The sequence below is a fragment of the Panicum virgatum genome, chromosome 9N (assembly GCF_016808335.1).
Source record: "Panicum virgatum strain AP13 chromosome 9N, P.virgatum_v5, whole genome shotgun sequence".
NCBI classification, from domain to species: domain Eukaryota; kingdom Viridiplantae; phylum Streptophyta; class Magnoliopsida; order Poales; family Poaceae; genus Panicum; species Panicum virgatum.
The window spans coordinates 18730689-18753243 of record NC_053153.1 but is presented as its reverse complement, the minus strand read 5'-3'; the positions used below and the strand labels follow the sequence as shown (position 1 = coordinate 18753243).

General features: G+C 42.3%; 2 protein-coding genes across 16 annotated transcripts; both read right to left on the bottom strand.

The window, feature by feature from the left end:
• On the bottom strand, nt 1-12302 carry LOC120688542 (lysine-specific demethylase JMJ703-like). Of its 15 annotated transcripts, none has more exons than XM_039970894.1 (15): nt 11659-12302; nt 11472-11565; nt 11290-11386; nt 10373-10707; nt 10191-10271; nt 9987-10064; nt 9422-9889; nt 8892-9116; nt 8628-8789; nt 7718-8086; nt 6302-7640; nt 5931-6034; nt 5657-5854; nt 5085-5416; nt 3881-4621 (listed from the first exon to the last, which is right to left on the bottom strand). In XM_039970894.1, exons 4-14 carry the CDS (start codon nt 10685-10687, stop codon nt 5147-5149), a joined length of 3609 nt encoding a protein of 1202 aa, XP_039826828.1. In that variant the 5' UTR covers nt 10688-10707; nt 11290-11386; nt 11472-11565; nt 11659-12302; the 3' UTR covers nt 3881-4621; nt 5085-5146. The 15 variants fall into 15 exon arrangements, with proteins under 15 accessions (XP_039826823.1, XP_039826827.1, XP_039826828.1 ...); XM_039970897.1 differs by having other exon boundaries at nt 11758-12269; XM_039970896.1 differs by having other exon boundaries at nt 3971-4621; nt 11290-11398; nt 11659-12249.
• Nucleotides 12303-13992: 1690 nt separating this feature from the next.
• Nucleotides 13993-17351, bottom strand: LOC120688541 (GDSL esterase/lipase At5g55050-like). Its single transcript, XM_039970887.1, has 5 exons — nt 17077-17351; nt 16810-16943; nt 14832-15074; nt 14503-14752; nt 13993-14404 (listed from the first exon to the last, which is right to left on the bottom strand). The coding sequence occupies exons 1-5, from the start codon at nt 17342-17344 to the stop codon at nt 14187-14189; spliced, it is 1113 nt and encodes a 370-aa protein (XP_039826821.1). The 5' UTR covers nt 17345-17351; the 3' UTR covers nt 13993-14186.
• Nucleotides 17352-22555: the final 5204 nt, after the last annotated feature.

Genomic DNA, 22555 nt, shown 5'->3' with positions numbered 1-22555 from the left:
GAAGTTACTGACTGTGCAGTACATCTTTTGTAAAAGTGCCTACACACTTCTGTGATGCCTACAACGATATGCAGTTAACCTTTGCAGCAAATGTCAGTGCCTTATTGCAACCACCATGATGCTAATTCAAATGCTACAAGTAATCGTTAGTTGCAATGACATATTTTACACAATCTTTGTTCGCGCTTCATTGCGTCCCTGCTCTGGTCCATTAGCATGGAGACTGCTGGTCCGACCGTCGGCAGTGGCTTGACGAACGGGCGCCCTAGCCGTGAAGCCCCTGGCCGCGCGCCAGCACGCGCGCGGCGTGGTGCAGCCCCTGCGGCCATGGCCGCCAGTGGAGCCGCTGAGCGGGTGCATGGGGGCCCTGGCCGCGAAACCCCTGCGTGGCGTCGCGCGCCGGCGCGCATGGGTCGGGTCACCCTGTCGGAGCGGCAGATCAGCTAGGCGCGACTGGGGCTTGGAGTGAGGGTGCCGGACGGGAGCGTGAGTGCGACGAGGGCTCCCATGCGACATGCGTGCGCGGGCGGGCGTGCAAGATGGCGACCTCCGGATGCAAGATGTGAACTGCGAACGGGCACCAAGCGAGTCTCCTCTTGGTCTCTTGGAGCAGCACCCATTCTTTCGCGTACCAGCAGCTGGACCTTAATTATTTGTTTGTATTTGTATAAAAAAGTAAAAGGGATAGGAAATTTGGTTGTACTGAGGATGGTTGAACGTGTGAGTCAGCCTGCAGCTTTCAGCTGTTCGTAACTAAATAACATTGAGTTCACTATCTTGAGTGATGACTGGCCAGCCATCCAGTTTTGCTTCAAACACGATGTGTGCATTTGTCAGTGCTCAGAGCAATAGCCTTGATCAGCAGTTAGTCCTGATTTTGCGATTGGGTATGATGGTGCCTCTGTTCTGAACATTATTCATCATACAGGTATCTACTCTCTGCTGTTAAATTGGAATATGGCCATTCAAATAACTGCTGAATATCTGCTGATACCATGCGATGGCGAATGAAAAGACAGTTAGCTTTCATATATTGTCAGGTGAACATATTATTACAGAATAAACATTGTGGGCTTGCACCAATTCACGGATAGCAGACAAAACAATATGAAAACACTTCCTCTATCGATTAGTCATCCATGAAACAACATTTTCAATCTGCTTCTCCATTTATGTGCTCTTTATCATTCTAACTGCAGGTGATACGAATAGTAGAGAAAACAATATGAAAATGATTCCTCCATCGACTAGCCATCTATAAACCAATCAGTCGGATACTTAATGCAGTTACGAAAATTATGACCATGATGTAATTAATAGATGTGATGTTTTTTTAAAAGCTATGTATATATTGAAATATACCGTGTTACTGTGAAGGTTGCAAGAGAAACTATAGAAAAATAGTAGTATAATATTATATTTTTATGGTGAAAGAAGGAGTAAGATAATTTAGTAGGGATGGTGGAGCACAATTACTTGGATACTTAATGTATTCGTGTTATTGTGGAGGTAGCATGAGAAGTCATAAAAGAACGGTGGTACGATATTATATTATTATCAATTAAGATGTTATGTTGAATGAATTATAAAAATACTTTGAATTTAAAAAAATGCTATATAGTGAAGTTGAAGATTTTAAAATTGTAAGCAACTTTTGTATTCATCATTTTTTTAAATTGAAGATATTTTGTAGTCCAAATTGTAGGTACAACGGGTCGTATGCAAGCGTTTGTGCAAATGAATTGTGAAAGCATTTTTAATTTTAAAATTCGCTCTATAATAAAGTTGTAGTTTTTGAATTCTTAATCAAATTCTATGTTGAGCAACTTTTGATTCCAACGCGTTTTGGTGTTCAAATTATACGTATAATGTTGCTCGTGTAGAAGTAACGAATGATACGAGTTGTGATTTGATTTAATTAAAATTATTTTAAACCAGAATGATTCTAAAAAGGCAGCATTGATCAATAGCTGAATGGATAACTTTGTTTGCATTGCACACTAATGCATGAAAAGTATATCTATGCATCTAACCTTTTGCGATGAGAGTGGGTAAAGTATAGTGCATCTAACCCTTTGTGATCAGAGTAAGAAAAATATATATAGTACTGAGTATTATTAAAAGTTTTTGATACATTGTGCTGCAGCTCTAGTGATCTAAATTAGTGATTGAGGTCAAGAACAATCTATTAATGTATGGAAAATACCAAACATAGATCATATTTATCCATGGAATGACTATGTACTTGCATCCTTGGACCAATTTGAGTATACTTATAGTTTTAGCTACCCTCTGATTCATCTTGGAAGCAAAATCTATTAGAATCATTGCATTTCTTAATATCGCGACACTAAGCACGACAAATAATTACTCAAATATGTCTCATGTGACTAACAGAGTTTTTCTTTGCTACCTTTTTTTTCCTTTCACCAGCCTAAAGAGCGCCTATATATTAAGCAAGGGAGGTGAGAGCCATACCAATCGCTTCTCCTTGAGCCTCCTCCTTGGGCATCCGAGTTGAACTTGTCAGCAGAGACAAATGCAGAAGCAGAAATCAACCTTGAATAAATAAATTGGCAGGGGGTCATCGGACGTTCTTTGCCATTATCTTCATATCTTGAGGAAGAGAGCTGAGCGCTGCTTGCACCTGATGGCACTCGGCCTAGATTTTAGTGTAGCACATAATCAGTCTCGTCGGCACTTGTTGCTATATCTGTCACTACAGTAAATTAAATCATTCGATAAATACATTTTACTGGACATGGGGGAGGAGAATCAGTAGCGTCATCTCTCGTAATCAAATCATCGAGCACATCGTGTGCATCTCCTGTAGTGGCATGCACGCAAGCATTTCCGAGACTGCCGTCGCTGTCTGCCATCATCTGCAACAAATGTCACGGTGGCACAAGCCTGTACGACAGGCGGGCGGCGGGCGTTTGGCCGCATTGCGTTATGCGACGGGGTCGGCATTAGGCACGACGCTTGCTCAGTTTTCATACGATACGACTCCGAGCGCAGCAATATTAGTGGAGCAGCCGCTGCCGCCATACGTTACTGTCTTGTGGCCACATCTCTGATGATTGCCGGCCGCTGTGGATCCCTCCAATCCAATCCACCTACTGGCCGGCAGGTTCTACGCCGATGGATATGAGGAGCAGCAACAATGGAAGCACTCGCACTGTTGATTGGGAACGACGCGAGACACTGCGCGAGGAGAGCCGGTGGAGAAGAAGAGAGGAGCAGGGAGAAAGGATGCGACCGTCGCGAGCTCCTTCTGCTCGTTTTGGAGGGGAATAGACGGTGGAGCAGCAGTGGACTGGCGGGAGGAAGAGGAACAAGGAAGTAATGATGGGTGTGCGCCGTGCTACTCGCAAGGGGATGCCGCCGCCTGAAGTGTCGAGAAGATGGCCGAGAAACGCCTGCGCGTGTGCCTGATTTTCACCGTAGAATCGTAGATGCAAGATCCAATGGCTGAGAAATGCAAGCGACGTGGCCCAATAGTTTTGCTCGGTTTGGTGCAGGAATCGTAGACAGAGATTCGAAATCCGCCGCACAATCCCACCAGCTAAAAGTCAAGCAGTCGTCTTGTAAAAGGAAACAAGATGCACACGGTCCATATTCTACCATGCTCCTCTGTCCTCTCCCTGCTAGTTGTACACATCTTCACATCTTCCAAGTAGGAACACCAGACAATGAAGTCAAGACAGATTTAGTATCGAAAATCCTTTCTATCGTTTAGGCTATTAAGTTAAACGCACAGCAAATCTTCTATCCAGAAATACAAGGCAAATGTTCAACTTTTGACAATACAAACAGCAGCACAATGCGTTCCGACAAATATTTCAGAAACACCAATGACCCCAAGCAGAACAAATTAGAATTAAAACTGCAACGAAAGATATATACTGATTCCACGATAAAAGAATAAGCACAGTTATGAGGCTACCCATCTTTCTTTCTTCTTCACTTCTTTTTTTTTTTGGAAAGAACTGGGCAGGAGAGAGGCTGCCCATCTTAACCAAATAAGGCTGCTTTCAGGATCATGCAGCAATGACACATTTCAAACACCAGCATCCTATTACATCAGCCCGGACACACTCAAGGAACTAGAACTTGACTGGATTTTCATCAGCTCATTGGGTAAAACTCCATAGTTGATGTACATACATATAGAAAAGGAGCAGAAAAAGATGTATCGACCAGACTCCCTTTCTTCCCAGGGTTTATATTATGCAACACCTTGTTCTGGCTATACTGCACTATCTATCATCATCTATCATCATTAGATGAAACTGAGAATTTTTTCTCCCTCGTCTTAGGTTTCTGAACAAATCTGAAGATTTTTCGATTGTACGCTAAATCAACTACAGCGGATCCTGATAAACTGGAAAACAGATTCTACCAGTGTGAAAGTATCTTGCAGAATTGATTAAGCCTGACATGTCACAACCAAAGAAGCAACCTTTAGTAAGCATGCTATCCAAAGAAATCTGGCGGCACACACACCTGCACTGCTCCAGGGCCGGCCCTGAAGGAGGCCATGGATGGATAGGATCAGACAAGAGCCTTCTAGGCGACGATAAGTCTAGCAACGTGCGCACGTCATCACTTTGCATCCGCACTGCACAGACACAAAACGACTTAGGGACCAACAACCTTATTATGAGTTCCCTGTTAGCATCTAGCATGACTGTTGCCTAGCAGCGGCCGGCATACACAGAATGTGCAGCGGAGAACATGAAGTTCTCGCTCTGACCAACTCGGCATATTAAGGCAGCTGCTCAAGTTAACTGGTCCTGCACATTTCTGATGCACAACCAACCAGTAAAATATTTGGCTTCAAAAAAAAAAAGCAGCAGAACTAGAAATGACTTGTTCAGCAAAAAACAGCAAGGACACCACAAGAGTTTCAGAGACAGGGAATATTTATCTCAACATTTAGGAACAGAACGGTATGGTCAGTGGGTGAGGTGTCAATCATCCGAATCACATAAGAACCAGGTGCGGTAAAATCTTATGTCATGGAGCATGAACGCAAAGAATGTAAAGAATGGGCACATGGGCAACGGAATGAGCAAGCCTACCTGCTTGGTCCCATCCCAAAAATTTCACGCAGTCAAGAGATTAGATGTCCTATTTTGGTTCGTCAGCGCCACTGCTTGGCAATCTCATCGTCCAGGACTTGGGCAGCCTGTTGCCTGGAGCTCTCATCCAGACTGCTATTGCTCGTCAGTAGACTCTGCAGGGCTCGCAGCTCATCGCGGCTGGCACGCTGGAACAGCCCCCTCAGAAGCGCAATGTGCGGCGGACCCTGAGGTGGCAGCATATGCTGACTGCCACTGTCTCCAGCAACAACACGGGGCCTGGACCTCCAATACTCTGTGCAGATCCGATCTCTATCCTGCACCTCGATTGCCTGAAAGGAATCCAAATAATATCTCAGTTTGCACAGATTCAGTCAGACTCCAAAAAAAATAACAGAATAGGGCAAGCTGCATAACTACATGTCTACATCGTTAACAAGCCAGGAAGGACAGCTAGCATCTACCATGGTAAACTTATGCAACCCTGGAACAAAATTCAATTTCTCATGATGTTGTGTCCTTCAGAGTTTCTTTTTCATTTCTCAAGACAAGTGTGTTTGATATTTCCTCACCTGAACTATTACAGGTGACAGCAACCCAAACATTTCAAGACCATCAACTGATCCTGGAGGCTGTAGTGTAGGAAGGTTAGCTCTTCCCATGCTGAGTTGCTTCCGTATTTCCATATTCAGCTTCTCACGGACCATGCTCCAGCACTTGGTAGGAGAGACATTGATAAAAACTTCGCCTGGACAGTTTTCTATAGTCACCTGTAAATGCATCAGCTGACAGATATAAACATACTGAAGAACAGGTGCGCAGATGGTACAAAAAACTGAAACTTACCATAAACAGAGGTCCCTGCAGTCCAGCATCTAATATTTCAGATATGTAGTAAGTCATTTGTGTTGGATCCATAATGCTGAAGTATTTCACTCTGCTTCTGAACCCTGCATTTACAAAGATAATCATGCCAAGGAAAAGAGCAAAACATATATCAAACTGCTGACGAGAATCAAATCTAAGGAAAAACATCCATGAGTAGTAGTTTACAAACAACAAACATTCCTCTAGCATGAATATTGTCATACGCAATATATTAAAAACACTTAAGAATGGCAAAGCAGCAAAAAGTAGCTCCCAATAACAAAGTTGCTTCCAAATTGAAAAGCAACTGCAAGATGCATGGAGGTATCCATTGCCAGGGAAAAACAAACCTTTTGGGAAAATTGCTTGGCTTGAGGACCACAACCTCCCAGATAGAACAACACCGATTTCCAAAAGTTCAACTGAGCTCTTGAATCGATGCACAACATTGGCTATGCGAAGACCCTTCTGTGGACTTCCATTTTCTAAACCAGGTTGCACAAATAAAGGTGAATTCCCCCGAATTTCCCGACCAGATAAAGATTCAGATTTTCTTTGAAGGCACCCATCATTTGGTTGCTGATTACAAAAATTTGGATGACCAAGATGGGCACTGCTTGAACTAAAACCTCCATATGTATTTTTCACAAGTGAAGGACCTGGAAGTGGCTTTGAAGCAAACACACTAACTGATGCTTCCTGAGAGACAGTTTGTGCTCTTGAAATAGTCCTCACAAAGTGCTGACTTGATGCAGCACGAATCTGATTGCTATCTTTCTCCGTCATCACTGATGCATTAGTCTCTGGTGTTATGTGTATTTTATCCTTGTAAGAGTAACACGGAGATGCATTAGTGTTAGATGTCATTAACCCATGGGAATTGATCGAGCTTTCTGAACTAGGCTTCATATTGCTTCTATGATCAACCATTACTGGCAGAGAGCTGTATGCATTTTTATTGTATTCACCAGAAGTGCTTAAGGACCTTGTCCCAACATTGGAAGATGATTGACCAGCACGAACTGACAAACTTGGTGCTGTGTTTTTGTCACCTCCAGGCCCTCCATTATACTGTAATTGGCTGGCACCAGTATTTAGTGTACATGCTAAATCATTCTTCACCCATGGCTCCTTTTGTGGTGAAACATTTCCCAACTTTAGTTGATCTGCAGAAGGATCAGCAGTACTCATTTCCGAACAAGCTGAGTTCAGCATCTTATTTCCACAGCTTTTCTGTTCATTGCAAACCAGTGAAGATGACAATGATACTGTTGATGCATGTGTCATGTAGGACCTTCTGGGGCCATCAGTTGCTCTCCGAAGAGTCTTCAGATCTTGCTCCTTTTCCCGTTTAACACATGAGCTCAAACTTAATCCAAGATGAGAGACACCCCACCTGTGAATAGCACTTAACTTCCCACCCAAAGCATCAGCTAAGATATTTAGTTCATTGACATCATAACGGAATAGGAAAAGTCTTTTACTCCAGTCACATGAGCAAAGCTGCTTCGCATGTACAAGGCAAGTATATTTCTCTGGGGAACATGGACAACCACAGGCAGAAAGATGCAGATCATAGTAGCAAAATGCACACTCCCTATCTGCAGAATCATATTCAGCATCTATTTTTCTACATTGAGATGTAGAGCATATATCCTTTCTTTGAGCCAACTCCATCTCGATTCTTGCCTATGCAGGAAAATTATGTCAGATTTCACTGCATTTTAAATAAAAAATACTTGTAAATAGTTGAATAGCCAATTTACCTTAAGTGACTTGCATATGATGCTGTCAGGTCCACACATGCTTTTCCACCTCAAGTTATCAGCAGTATTTCTCTTGAGGAAAAGAATGTCCCACTGAGCTCTTATTGCTTCTTTTGCAGCCCCAAGTAACAGCTTATCATGTGAAATAGTTATTTTCCGGGCTTGTTCACGATAAAGCTCAACAGCATCCTGCCCAATTGGTAACCAATCTATCGGTGCCACATTAACAGCTTCCGCACAATTGAAACCACAATTGAAACCAGCATGGTATGCCCGTGGGAATGTCAGGACAAACTCTCCCTCATGCTGAACACATCGGTAGACCGGTACTCCTTCAGATTTAAGCAATGATGGAGAAAATTGAGTAACCTGCACAAGGTGTTGACATCTTATAAATGCACCCCATGGCCCCATACATTTCATATGTACCAAAAGGAAGGCAACTCGCACAAACATCACAAGCCACGAAAAGCCAAATCCCACATATCTGCCATCAGACCGTCATACTTAATTTTCATGTTGCACATATGTTGAAAAATAATGTTGACCATCTTTACTTTGCACATGTACAGTTAAGGTTTTACTGTCTATTGCACATGCAAGTGTTTGATTTTAATGCAATAGCATTTCATGAGGCGTTATATGAAAAGCTGCAATATTTCAACAAGTGGTTTACTTGCTGACACAATTTTTGGTCTAGGAAAGAAATAGTGCCCTCTTTTTAATATCACGCAGTGCCACTTCCACAAATGCTCACTATTTGTAATGCTGTTACAGCATAATCAAAGGGAAGGAGGGAGGGAGGGAGGGTTGCAGGTTTTAGATTCCAGACAAGTGAGAAGACACAGTAATGGTGGCTTCATACCCTAAACCCTAGTTGACAGTCATCAACCAAGAGAGAAACACTTACCAGATTGTGAAGCAAATCAGGCTGCTCCTCAAACAAGTCTGGTAGATGTTTCCTCATCGCTACCTCCAAATTCACGGCATCCTTTCCTGGAACTCCGTACCACATCTTTGGAGCACCCCAATGCATGTAGTTCAGAGAGTACAAATGATGGTCTTCAACATGCTGTCAGCAGACACCCAGACATGACATCATAATACTAAATTTGGATAATCTTTATACTTAGCATAATTACAAGAAAAGTAATTGTGTTGACAACCATCATACCCAGCAGAATGATGAAAAGCACATGCCGACATATACCCAAGGGATCAAAACACCAGAGATGTCACCACCCTCGAACGATAGAACTGAACCTTGCAGTCTAGGCAAATTGTTTAGATTCCAACCAGATTCTGCATACTTATGCTCACCATCAGATTTTACTTCAGGAGAGAACTTTGGAAAACCACTACCAAAAGTTCCAGTCTCCAAATCGGCGCCATATATTACCTATATGAGAACAGGTTTTCTGACAAGTTACAAGATAGCACAAATATATGTTAAAAACATCCCTAACAGATATAAGAACTTGGAAGATGCTACTACAGGCAACTCGGTCAACAGATGTAACAAAGCTGCACTGAAAAGCTACAGAAACCAACAGGACCATGATCTAAAGATATCCCAAATTCTTTTTTGTTGGAATAAAAGATTCTCAAATTCAGGATCAACAGAGATTGCATTTTCTAAAGCTCAAACATAGTTATAAAATTGCAAAGGGCATAGGTGCTCTATGCTAATAAAAAGTTCTGTACCTCTATCTCTTCAGTGGGACTTTCAACTATGCGCCAATACTCGCCTTCAATATCTTCCACTGATGGTGGTGAGTCCCCACATGCATCTTTGTTAAAATACTGATCACTGAAGTCATCCGCATACTTCTTAAATGCTTGTAGTGTAAACTCTGGTCCTGGTTCAAATCCAAACCTCTCTGGGCTTTGATGCATCCCAGTTTGATTGTGATTAATGCTAGCAATATCTTCCGGCTCTGAAACCTTTCTCCGCTTCATCATCCCACCTCCTTTGCTCTTCTTGGATGATTTACGGTTTTGGAGCTTGTCGACCTTCTGTACTCGAGTAGAAAATTTTGAGCATTCCCATTTGTTCTTCTCTTTAAGAAGACATGGAGGCTTCCATGAAGGTGGTGGAACAATGCGACAAATTCCATATTGTTCTGCCGTAGGCCGTATACTCTCAATGTATTTTAAGGTGTCCTTGAATTCCTAATTTACAAGATGGAACCAAGTGATTAGTTTATGCAAAACTAAACCTTGTACAGACATACTATTGTATGATATGATACAAAAATTAACAAGGTACCTCCTCGGATGGATAGTAAACAGGAGCCTCCTCAAGAACAGGCCTGCGAGCACCAGATGGATTCCACCTTGCAACAACCTGCATGATGTAATGTGCATAAGCCAAGAAAAAACCTTGCAACAACCTGCATGATGTAATGTGCATAATCCACGAAAAAACATCTCCAGAGAAGCAACTCCAGCAATTTAGCATGATTAATCGAACCTTTTGACAATCAGCACATTCTGTACAGCCTCGAAGGACTCCTTTTGGTAATTGTTGCCTACGTCTCATTGATCTTACTCCCTGTCCACAAAATAGGACAATATTGAGCAACTCAATAAAATCATAGTACAAAGATTCAGCTTGTATTGCAGAATAAAGAAGGATAAATGCACAAAAGAAACCTTTTCTGCTGACTCAATTTCAGATTCTTCATCTGAGGTAAGGTCATAGATGCTATAGTCTATTGGAGGCCTGTTACGAAGTGATTTCCTGCAACTATGGCTCCCAGAAGTACTGGCAGGTGTGCCACTCCTACAATGCGCTGAATTGGGTTCCAAAACTTTGACATCTTTTTCAATGCTCTGTGCTACTTGCACTGAACTAGAATGAGTACCACCAGGTTTGACATTGTTTTGGGTACCCTGCAATGCAAGGCCAACAAAAGGTCCAAATCCAGGTGGAAATGAGAGTTCAGGATCCTCCTTCACTGTGGCCATAATGCACTCTGTTCCCAGTACTGCATGAAGCATTCAAGTAAAAAAAAAATTAACACTGCATGAAAGAAAGACAAGGATGGACAGAAAACACTAAATCAAAGATGGACCACAAACACTAGAGTTGACCACATAGATCTGCCTAACCAATCAAGGCGAACAGAAAACCTTGTCTACCTTTAGCTAATTAGAGTACTTCACATTATCACATTCATATTGTCTCGAGCAAAAGCATTAAAGTGATGCATTGCCACCACAGTTACACCGCATCACTCACCTTCAACCTATACGCCACCACTATCTTTAGTAGTGGCTTGTATGTTGAAGATGGGTTACAGACAGGGTTTTTTATGTCGGCTACGTGCTCGTGCTCAGTAGGAAAAGGCCCCGCATAAAAAACCATGTCTGCAACCCGTCTTCAACATACAAGCCACTACTAAAGACAGTGGTGGCAAATAGGTTGAAGATGAGTGATGCGGTGTAAGTGTGGTCGCAATGCATCACTTTAATGCTTTTGCTCGAGACAATATTTATGTCATATGCAATATTGGACAGGCAGGCTGATATAGCATACATGAGAATTCTACAGCGAAAAAGCTACTTACTTCTTCCAACGTCTTGGACCAGAGAGATCTTTTCTTCAAGCTCTTGACGTAACTCCTGGTGTCTTCAACTCCAGTCTCACAATTTGAATATTATCTCCTGCAAAATAATCTGATTATAGACATAGTATCAAAGGCTCAAAGAACTACAGGTACAGTCATAATGAATGGATTTGGACACTTACAAGAAAGACTAATGGCAAGAGAAAATTTCTTTTCTTTAGCTTCCACGATCCCTTTTCTTTCAGGTAATGGACACATTGTACAATATCTATCTATCTGTTCAGAAAATGGACGCAGAACAAAAGGCACAAAAGCTTTACAATATTTCCTTGATTGAAAAAAATAAAATTGTGTAGATTGTCCTCGTACGTTTTTCAAATCTCTCGGTATCCTTTCCCTTTAACTTAGAGTAGTATTCTTGGTCATGACGTATGAGAAACCCTAACTTTCCCCAATCCACTGACCTACCCGAGGGGGTACTGCAGCAACGACCTCCCACGGCCGCAGTACGGCGCGGGGAAGACGGCACCCAGCAGCGCCCCGCGGAACCGAGCGCAGCGACCGCCGCCCACCCGACGTCCTCGTGGTCAATCGCAGCGGCGGCGCCCACGGACAGCGCGCCGGCCGCAGCGAGGAGGGCGGTCGCGAGCGCCTGCGGGAGGAGGCCGGTGGCGGCGCAGGCGACAAGCGGGTGGAGCCCGAGGAGGAGGCCGGCGGCACAGGAGACCGAGGAGCGGGTGGAGCTTGAGGTAGCCGGCGGTGGGGGATTCGGTCCGCAACAGCGAGGAACCGCCCGGACCCGGCTGGATCTGAGCGCTCCAGGCGGCCCCAACGACGGAGGGACGCCGATGCCTCGCACGGCGACGACGGGAATGACGGCGGCGGAGGATGGGAGAGGGAGCGTAACACGGCGACCGGGGCTGCTAATGTTGGGCAGTGGGCCAGCCGAAAACGGGAACGGCTGTGCTGGCCTGCTGGGCAGCCCAAGCCGAAAACAGCCGTCCACCAGCCAGCCGAACACGGTGACAGTGGTCAACACAAGCTAGAAGAGCGATGGGGAACCACTCTTAATTCAGTCGAATTAATACGCGCTGTCATTTTTTGATCGACCTGAGCTGAATAATAATTAAGATCAAACAAGCTATAGAAAAAGGGAGCCTTAGTCAGCTCATTCCCAAAACCCTGCAAAAAAATTCACCTGGAAACGCGATCGAAATTCGGCATTTTTTTTCTTTAGTTATGGAGCGAAGGTTAGGCGAATTGGTGAAAAGTGCAAAACAACACTCCCTCTGTTCCAAATTGTAGGTTATTTTGGCAAATCTAGATGCATAATGGCAAGTGATGAGTATAAAACATGGAAAGGTTATTTATGCATCTAGATTTGCCAAAATAACCTACAATTTAGAACGAAGTGAGTAAAAAGTTGGTTGACCTAGTCTCAGAACTCAAGGGTTGTATGGTTTTCCGCCACAATTTACTATGCTCCAGTTGTAGCCGCCACAGTAAATATGACAGTTGCTTGGTTATGCGCCATAGCCTTTGTAGTTCATTTTCTTGCCACGTTTGCGGCGGCCAAATTTGGCGCCACAACTTCGGCAGCGCCGTAGGTGTGGTGTGGCGACCGATGGTCAGCAACAAACAACTTGTTACATGTGTCACGTGTGGACATACTACACACTATCAGAGGTGGTAGAGAACAAGCTAAAACACATGCATGTCCCGTTTATCTGTCGTTGGAGCGCCAGTAGCACGTCCCGTTTTAATCGTCGTTCTAAGCTACTGTACATGGGCCGTACACCTACCATCCATCCCTGCGGCCTTATTCTGTCACTCGGTCACCCCATTGGCCATCGTCCCACTTCTTCCCCTGTTCTCACCCAGCAGAGGAGAGCGGTCGCTGTCATGTGTACCGGTTTCATAGAGGTATGCTGGTCTTTTAGCTCTCTCGTTCTTCGTGCATGCATCCCAACGACAGATAATATGGGACAGAGGGAGTACCTCGGTTCTAAAATAGAAGAGATTTTCGGCTATGTAACTAGATAGTAGATGGTACTTGTTGGTCAATATTGTGAACACAGGTATACCGTTTTATTGACCGATGATAATGGTTGTAATTTATCTAACACGATTATTGACCCATACTTACTTTATTCCATAAAATCTGTTTGTTTAGCCTTCAAATCTTGTCCTACAAAGACTGCTCATTTAGATTATACTCTCTTCCACTTTTATACTAAGGCATAGTATAACATGACACGGTCTTCCAAAAAATATTTTGACCATTTATTTATTATATATTATATCATTTATGGTTACACACTTATATTCATGGTAAAGTATACATTTGATTACCATCCAATCATATAAAGTTTAGTATACTATAAAAATAAAAAAAGTAGTAGTCAAATTATATGGTCAAAAATTGTAAGCTTTGAATCTTGATATGTGTGTGTGTGTCTTATAAAAGTGGAAGAAGATAGTAGTAAAGTATATCTTATTAAAGCAATATCAAATGCTTAAGTTGATGTTAATTTTCTAGTTCCAATACATTTGTATTTATTGAGGTCTAGAGAATTAAATAAACAACACACTCTTCAATCACAAACCGCTATAGTTAATTAGAGGTAATATGGTTATTTTTCACTACTTTGTAATATGTCTGAAAATTTCTAAACTAGAAGTCTTTTGTGATGGAGGGAGCAATAAAAAATGGTAGTAGCTACCAATATTAATTATGAGGTTGATTGAATACATATTAGCAGTCACTTTGAATTTCCAATCACATAAAATGATTGCCCTGCTGGAGGTGTACCATTGCAAATTCTGGAAATTCATCCTTTTTTCTATAAGGTATATATAGTTGCCTCACACCATTATTCTTAAGTTGGTTCAGTACATTACATACTAAGCTCTTCCAAATTCACCGGCGAAACCATAGGCGCGGACCCGTTGAAGGCCACCGCCACCAGCTTCTCCGTGGTGGCGTCCGTGAGATGGGCGCCGTCCCAAAAGACATGGCTGGCCCTGTCGGCGCAGAGAGCGTTCGCCGGTGTGCATATCAACAAGGCAGTGCCGTTCCCCAGGGCACAGCACGCCGCTTTCGCTTCAGCAAAGCCTGCCACCAAGAGGTTAGAGGTGACCTCGGATTAGCCGAATCTCAGCATGTGGTATTGTGGATCATCGGTTGATCCGTGCATCAACTATCAATCTCACCATTCGCTTCTGGCTCCTGAATGTACCCGAGCAGCGCCGTGTACTGGTCGAAGAAGGAGTACCGGAAGCCCGGGCGCCGCGTGCTCATGGCGCGCAGGATGGCGGCCGCCGCGGCGCCGTACCGCACTGACAGAGAGCTCGCCTCCGCGTCGCACTCCATGGCGAGGCTCCGCTGCCGCAGCAGCGGGTAGCACCCGAGCGGCCCGGTGCCGACGAAGAACAACCTGCGCATGCCCAGCTTGTACATCCTCTGAAATTCGCATGACGTTTTCGATTCAGAGAACTGAACATGGATCGGAACACAGTACGAGCTGTCGAGTTCAGCGCACCTGCAGTTTGCGTCTCAGGGACTGCGCCAACGAGCCGATGAACTGCTCGTCGGAGCTCATCTGCCGCTGATCTGCGGGGCCTGACAATACGCGGGCTGCGATGTCGTTGCCGCCGATGCCGACGGCGAAGATCGATCGCGCCACGTGGATCGAGGCCTGAGCCTGGCCGAGCTGCTGCACCAGTCCTCCGTAAACGGTGGAGTAGTCGCGCTCGATTTGTTCGTCGAAGCTAATTGTCAGGCCCTGTAAAATGTTCGGCAAACCGAACTCTTTGTTGTCATCTCATTCTATTTCTAGGAACAACATCAACACATGATCCGATATGGGCCAGTAATTTATGAGACAAAAATTTTAACAATTTGTGGATAAGTTTAGAGCGCATAAACCTAATTAAAATTATTTATTCTTATTATTCTCTCTCATTTTTACACATTACCCATATATTGTGATGTAATAATCCAGTTTGTGATAGACTTTAGCTGTAAGTAGATTTGTAAATCTTATTCCAAAAAAATAGTTTAGGACTTACTAAAAACCTAAGTTCTGGTTGGTCCTATAACATGATGTGCCAGCTGAAGGATATCAAAGAACTATGACTGCAGCAATATATTAATACTACGTGATACCCTGCGCGTTGCTGCGGGATTTTTTAATTAAATTTTAAGATGGAATTTGAAAGTAGAAATAGTGATTGCATGACAACATTCAAAAAAAATTGGTGGAAGACATAAATAGATGGTCCTATCCTAGTGGATAGTGACGTGGCATCTGATATAATGGGTTCCTATATGATGTGGATATATAGCTGGCATGTTGAAAGAATAGATGATATGAATTTTAGTTACATGTTATTTTTTATCGCATTTGGTAAAAATTGATAAGCTAGTAGAAGAAACACCAATAGAATATTTGATCACATTATAGAAGAATAGATGATAAAAAAATAGTGTATGTATATGACTTTAGTTAATAGATTAACGATTAAAAGTATTGCACATAGTAAAGATGATATGGATATTTTTTGTTTAACGGATCAGGTAAAAATCGATACGCTAATAGAAGAAACTCCAACAAAATATTCGATCACATCTAAAAGAATTAAAGATTAAAAGTATTGCATATAGTAGAGATGACATGAATATTTTTTTGTAATTAATAGGAAAAAATGAATAGATTGCATGAAAGAATTGCAAGATAGTGGGACACCTGGTGGGAAATGATGTGGACACCTCACATGAAGAGAGAAATAGTTAGTGGGTGCCATCTATATAGGTTATATATATTTAAAATAGGGGGTTTTAAATTACAACTAGACAGCGAAGTGTTTCTAGCCTAGTGGTTAGAGCATATGATTATTAGCATTATGCAGTTTTAGGTTCGACACGTTATGGGAGTGAAATATTGAAAATAGACCTGAATTAAATAAAAACTTATATAAAAATACGTAAGGGCCTCCTCTGCTACTCACTCTGATCCAAATTATAGATTGTTTGACTTTTTGACATAAAGTTTGACCACTCGTCTTATTCAAAAAATTTGTGCAAACATAGTCAAATTTAAGTCATTCTTGAGGAACTTGTATTGATAAAGCAAACCACAATAAAAGAAGTAATATTTTACATAAATTTTTAAATAAGACGAGTGATCAAATTTAGAGTCAAAAAAGTCAAATGACCTATAATTTGGAACGAAGGAAGTACCTTTGATTAAAAAAATACAATTAGACTAGCAATTGTAATGTTGATTTAGAGATTATTTTGGTTACTGATTACGTTTTATTCCATCTGAGATGCATAATTTTAAAGGGAATTAGATGACTATTGTATTGTTCCAATAATTCAAGTCTACATAAATGGATGGCCCAATATTTTGCTTTATAGAGAGTGTATCATCAGAAATAACACGAGGACTCTAAATTAATAAAATTAATTAAATGGATCAGTTTTTTTTGTCACAAGACTTTAATTTCCGACCTAACCTTGTTTGTGCCGTCTAAGACTCCTGCACCCCCGGAAGCAAAGTTTACACCCTTCAGAAATATGGAGTGGTTTCGTGAGATGGTGTTGCCGAGGGAGCGGTATGCTGGAGGGGAGGGAAGACCGAGACTAGCAGCTGCAACAATGGTGGAAGGAATGAAGCACACGAATTAGCTAGGATTCCCCATCTTTCATACATCTAGTCTAGAAAACTAAACCATCTTGCGATCATCATATCGTTATTCATCTCATGCTTCATTTCGATCTACCTATGAAGTCTGCTAGGTTGTGGCCGTTGCTAAACCTGCCGGTGGCCAGGTGCCCCGGGTAGTCGACGCCGTTGTGCGGGAAGTTCGCCCTGAACGGCGTCACCAGGTGGTTGTTGTTGCCGACGTCCGCCAGCGAGTCGCCGAGCACGTACAGCGCCGGAGCTGACGCGCCGGCGCCGCCCTGGGCCGTCTCGGCCACGAAAGCTAAGAGGAGAAGAAGGCCACCGCAGATGGTGGGGCTCCTCCTGCAAGGAGAAGCCATTTTCATCCAGGGATTTCAGGCAATGGGAGGAGGAGTGGTAGCTTCGCGTGCGTGTTTTATACAGCGTGAGAGATCCGACGACGTACGGCGCGCGTGTTATGTTGATTGGTGATATACATGGAGTGATGGAGAGAGGGGAGGGAGAGGGAGACACGCACGCTGTCGATCGTAATCAGAATATCTCATGCGTCTGCGTCTCTAGCTAGCTGACTTCGAGTTTCTTTTCTACTCCCACCGTTCCAAATTATAAATCATTCTAAAAATTTTAGAGAGTCAAAGTTTTTCAATTTTTACCAAATTTATATACCAGGATAATAACATTTATGATACTAATTAAGTATTATTAGATTCTTTGTTAGCTATTTTTTCATAGTACACCTATTTGATGTCATAAACTTTTGTATTTCTCTTTATAATTTTGGTCAAACTTTAAAATAATTTGACTCTCTAAAATTTTTAAAACGACTTATAATTTGAAAGGAAGGAAGTAGCTGCTACTAATTCGCACTGCCGTGCAAAATCTCCCAAGTTGGGTATAGGCGGCGGTTAGCGCTTTGCACCTGTGAAAGTCTTCGCCTCGATCTTGATGATGGCGTACGTGATGGAGGTGTGACAGTACAACGGCCCTATTTGATTTTTTTAGCGCAAATTAATTTTTTTTAGCGCAAATTAATGTAACAAACTTTGACTAATAATTAAAGATATTAAATGAAGGCAGTTTGCAAAACTAACTCCACAACTCTTATACTATTTCGAAAGACGAATCTAATGAAGTCTTTGACCGCACGATTAGAAGATGATTACTGTAACATTACTGTAACCAATCATAGATTAATTACCGTCATTAGATTCGTCACGCAAAATTATACTCATCTATGAAAAAGTTTTGCAAATAGACTTCATTAAATACTACACGCATGTAAGATTTTTTTTAGCGTGAGTAGCGTAACAAAAACGAATAGGGCCAGAACCTATCCACTGTGGCTCAAATCTCGTGGATGTACGAATATTTGGAACAAATCATGCAGCAGAACCGCCGATTATATTAAGAATGAGGAAGTGTGGATGTACGGATATGATGCGTGCAATCGTTCGGTATCCTTGCAGCAAGAAAAAGAGAAACTGATGCTGAAAAGGATGCTTTACACATACATGTTTGGTCTGGGTACACAATTTGGTTTGTAGCGTGCTAGTGAATAGTGATAATTTGACTGCTAATTACAGTGTCAAACAAAGTCAGTTTACAAAACCAACTTTATTTAGAACCTCGCGCTAGTGTCCCTGAAGAATCTAATGAGGTCTTTGACCGCGCGATTAGAAGATGATTACTGTAGCATCACTGCAGCATATCATTAATTAATTACCGTCATTAGATTCGTCGCGAAAAGTTACACCCATCTCTGAAAAGGTTTTGTAAATAGACTTCATTTAGTACATCATGCATACGAGATTCTCTTTGTAGCGCTAGATAGCGCTGGGAAACCAAACAAGACCACACCCGTGTACCAACTCCATTCTCAGATAAACATCATATCATTTTAGAGGTTGCAGGGTCCCATTTTTTAATTAAAAACAAATGTTGAGTCTATATAGTCGGTTGCATTTTACGAACCGCAGGTATGGATCCAGATACAACCATTCCGTGGCTGAAATGTCTGGTTTTGACAGTTGGATGGTATATGGTGTCCGGTTTCGTAATTGAAAGTTGAAAATCATACTTTTGCGATAGTTCAAGGGTGAAAATTGAACTTTTCCTTAGATTCATCTTATGATTTACAATTCATCTGTGCAAAAAATTTTGTAAATAGATTTTATTTAATATTCCAAATTAGCAAGATTCTCTTTCAAAATTTTTTGGCAAAATGATAAACACGACCTATATGGTGCACACCCTACCAATCCAGCAAGAGCCGGATCTCTCAATATCAGATTTTTCAGCAACCGGAGTACTCATAGCATCAGCAAACCAAACACGGATGAAATGCGCATATATTTGAAGTCGCTGAATGTCTAGCAAAACTAGCATGCTTGTGTACGCACCAAGGAAGTCGACGAACTTGAGGCCGTTGCTGAACCGGCCGGTGGCCTGCATGCTGCCCCGGGTAGTCGATGCCGTTGCAGGGGAAGTTGGCCCTGAGCGGCGACAGCACCAGCCACCAGGTGGTTGTTGTACCCGGCGTCCGCCTGCGACTGCGAGTCGCCCAGCACGTGCACGTGCACGTGCACGTGCAGCCCCGGGTAGTCCACCAGGGGAAGTTTGCTCCTCCTCTATCGCCTGTCTTGGTGGATTTGATCCCGAACAAGTTGCTCAACGAGGAAGGGGCCGTCAGTCCAGAAAGCCCAACAATGGCTTCGGTGGACTCTGGAACTCGATTTGGATGAAATTGCTGAACAGCTCGAGAATCATGGTGATTCTCTGTCGGTTTCGATCTTTTGGAAAGTTGCTGGACCATTGATACAGATCTTCAACTTAGCAGTATAGGCATGCTGATTTCATGAGTCAGGAACGAGAGGAGCAGAGCATTGTGGAAATACGTAGGACGCTTATTCAACGAAGCATGTTTTGGATTCTCTTTCTTCAGAGGACGACCATGCATTTGCAAAACGTTGCGAGTTTTGTCAGAACATAGTAGGACCGAACTGTAGGAGTATGGAGTTTTGCTGGAGGATCGTAGTTTGGATTTTGGAATCAGAGCCGAGCTCATTCAGATTGCCGAAATGCCGAGCCGTTGCGCGTGTGATGGGGGAGGAGGTGACCAGCCGACGAAGGAATTCCTGGCCGTTTTTTCTTTTTTATATTTTTTAAAAATAAAAATTTTAAAAATATATATTTGTTTTGAAATATTTCAAAAATACCTCCGGTCGCCCTCCATAGGGCGACAGGCTCTAAGTGTAATTTTTTTTTTTAATTTGCAACGAGGTCCCTGGAAAAAAGGGGGTCTGTCGCCCCCCCAACGGCCCCCCCTCGGGCGACCAATGGGCCCAGCCCACGGGCGCGGCAGGGGGGCCTGTCGCCGCCTCCTAGGGTGACCGGGGTAACCCCCCTATATAAGATCCAACCCTCCTCTTTCCTCCTCATTTGAGCCCGAAAATTCCACCAAAAATCCAGAAAAAAATAGAGGAGTGAGGAGAAGGAAAGCGGCGAAGCTCTGCCGGATTCAGCACTTGTGATCTGCAGGTTAGTACATTTAGTTTATATATTGCTATATTTAAGTACTACGTATTTAAGTAGAAGTAATTTAAGTAGGGGTGAGTAATTTAATTTAATTAGTGCTATAGTAGAACCATTTAAGTAGGAGTTTAATGATACTTTAGTTTGTAGTTACGTAGTAGTAAATTAGTTTAGAAAATTAGTACTACGCATTTATTATTACAATTGCAGTACTATTAGAGACGTGTTTATAAATTAATTATGATTTAGAATAGAATTTGGCATATGCAGTATAGAATTTGAGTGTCATCACGTAGTTATGAATACTTATACGTTGTAGTTGAATTTCATACTTAGTTTTTACGGATTATTGAATAAGGTAGTGAAATAAAGAGTATAACTCGATAAGTATTATGTGATATACAGATATGTCGAGCAAGATGCAGTTTCAAGTATTTTATGGTGAATATAATGTTATGTATGGGCCAAATGGAGTAGATCTTTCTGCCTTTAAGTGCACATCTAGCGGCATAGATAAACCTCTGGAAAGGAGTTTTGGTTCCATATGTAAGTGGCTGCAGCGGGGGTTCCGTATTGATCCGTTGACACATGTGATCACTGTCCAGTCTCTAGTTAATTGGGAGGTAGAAAATGAATTATGGGAATTGATGATGATACACAGCACTGATGACTGGCAGAAGTACACGCAAGCAGCTCTAGAGCGTGGGTGGCCTCTGGCCATTCTTGTTCAAATCTTGGAGAAGACACAAAATGAAATCCAACATTGTGCAGATCAAGGAACTCCGAGTATTCGAAGAGAGACCAATTATGTTGAGCAAGATGAGTCAGAAGAGACAGAGAACCAAAACATGGGACCACAGTGCCTTGCTGATGAGGGAGAAATGATACATAGCATTGTGGACGAGATGGAGGCAGAAGACCAAACCGCATTAGAGATGGAAGAATATGAGGGCTCATCTGATGACGAGCAGTACTCATTGCCAAAAGAGTGGAAGGAGCATGGTTTTGGCAGTCATATCGCAGAAGATGTACGAAATCAGGAGTGGCAGTACAGAGGGAATGAGGTAGTGCAAGGTGCAACATATCCAAACATTAAAGCCGTAAAAGATGCTGTGAGACTATGGGCAATATCATTGAAACGAGAATTTAGAGTCGTAAAGTCTGGCAGTAAAGAATATGAGGTGAAGTGTGTGAATGCTGCATGTCCATGGCGAGTACATGCATTCAAGGGAAAATGGAAGTCAAACTGGAAATGTTCCATTGTGACAGAGCACACTTGTTTGCTGTCAGAAGTTCTTCCCTCGCATCACAATATATCATGCGACTTTGTTGCAAAGCAAATGTATGGGTTTATTATGGACAACCTAAATTATGAGTCAAAAATGATTGTTCGACACATCGAGCAGACTTACCAGTACACCATCAGTTATTTGAAGGCATGGCGAGCTAAACAAAGGGTGTTCGAGATGCGGTTCGGCACATACGAGGCATCATATGATAACCTACCTGGTATGTTATCTCAGGTTGCTGCTAGAAATCATGGAAGCTTTTATGACACATACCTCGTACCAGCCGTGACTAGGGGACAAAGAATTATGCAATGAGCCTTCTTTTGTATAGGTGCTTGTGTTAGAGCATTTCAGTTTTGTCTTCCGGTGATCTGCATTGATGGCACATTTTTGACTGGAAGGTATAAAGGTCAGATACTCACCGCAATCGGTGTAGATTGCAACAACCAAATAGTTCCATGCCACTGCATGTATGATGTGTGTTTCATTATCGTTGTATTATGATGTAAAATTTGATGGTTCACATTATGTAATGCATTTCTTATTTCTTATTTCTTATCGTTATATTAATTAAATGTGTGCTTTTTAGTATTCTAGTGACATGTTTATACTTCGATGTCCCATTAAGACTAAGTACGATTCAAACTCGACATTATGTACATGTCCAGTGAATGCAAGTTAGGTACGAGACATACATACAACCATAATACAATATTAACAATACTAAATATGAATACATCTTCAACCGATTAACAT

Coding starts and splice junctions, on each gene's coding strand:
- LOC120688541 (XM_039970887.1), bottom strand. CDS start 17,344: ATGAAAATGGCTTCTCCTTGCAGGAGGAGCCCCACCATCTGCGGTGGC. Junction 16,944..17,076: donor CAACCTAGCAGACTTCATAG/GTAGATCGAAAT, acceptor CCATTGTTGCAG/CTGCTAGTCTCGGTCTTCCC. Junction 14,753..14,831: donor CCCTGAGACGCAAACTGCAG/GTGCGCTGAACT, acceptor TGCGAATTTCAG/AGGATGTACAAGCTGGGCAT.
- LOC120688542 (XM_039970889.1), bottom strand. CDS start 10,720: ATGCTTCATGCAGTACTGGGAACAGAGTGCATTATGGCCACAGTGAAG. Junction 9,890..9,986: donor TTTACTATCCATCCGAGGAG/GTACCTTGTTAA, acceptor CTTGTAAATTAG/GAATTCAAGGACACCTTAAA. Junction 7,641..7,717: donor TCATATGCAAGTCACTTAAG/GTAAATTGGCTA, acceptor TTTCCTGCATAG/GCAAGAATCGAGATGGAGTT.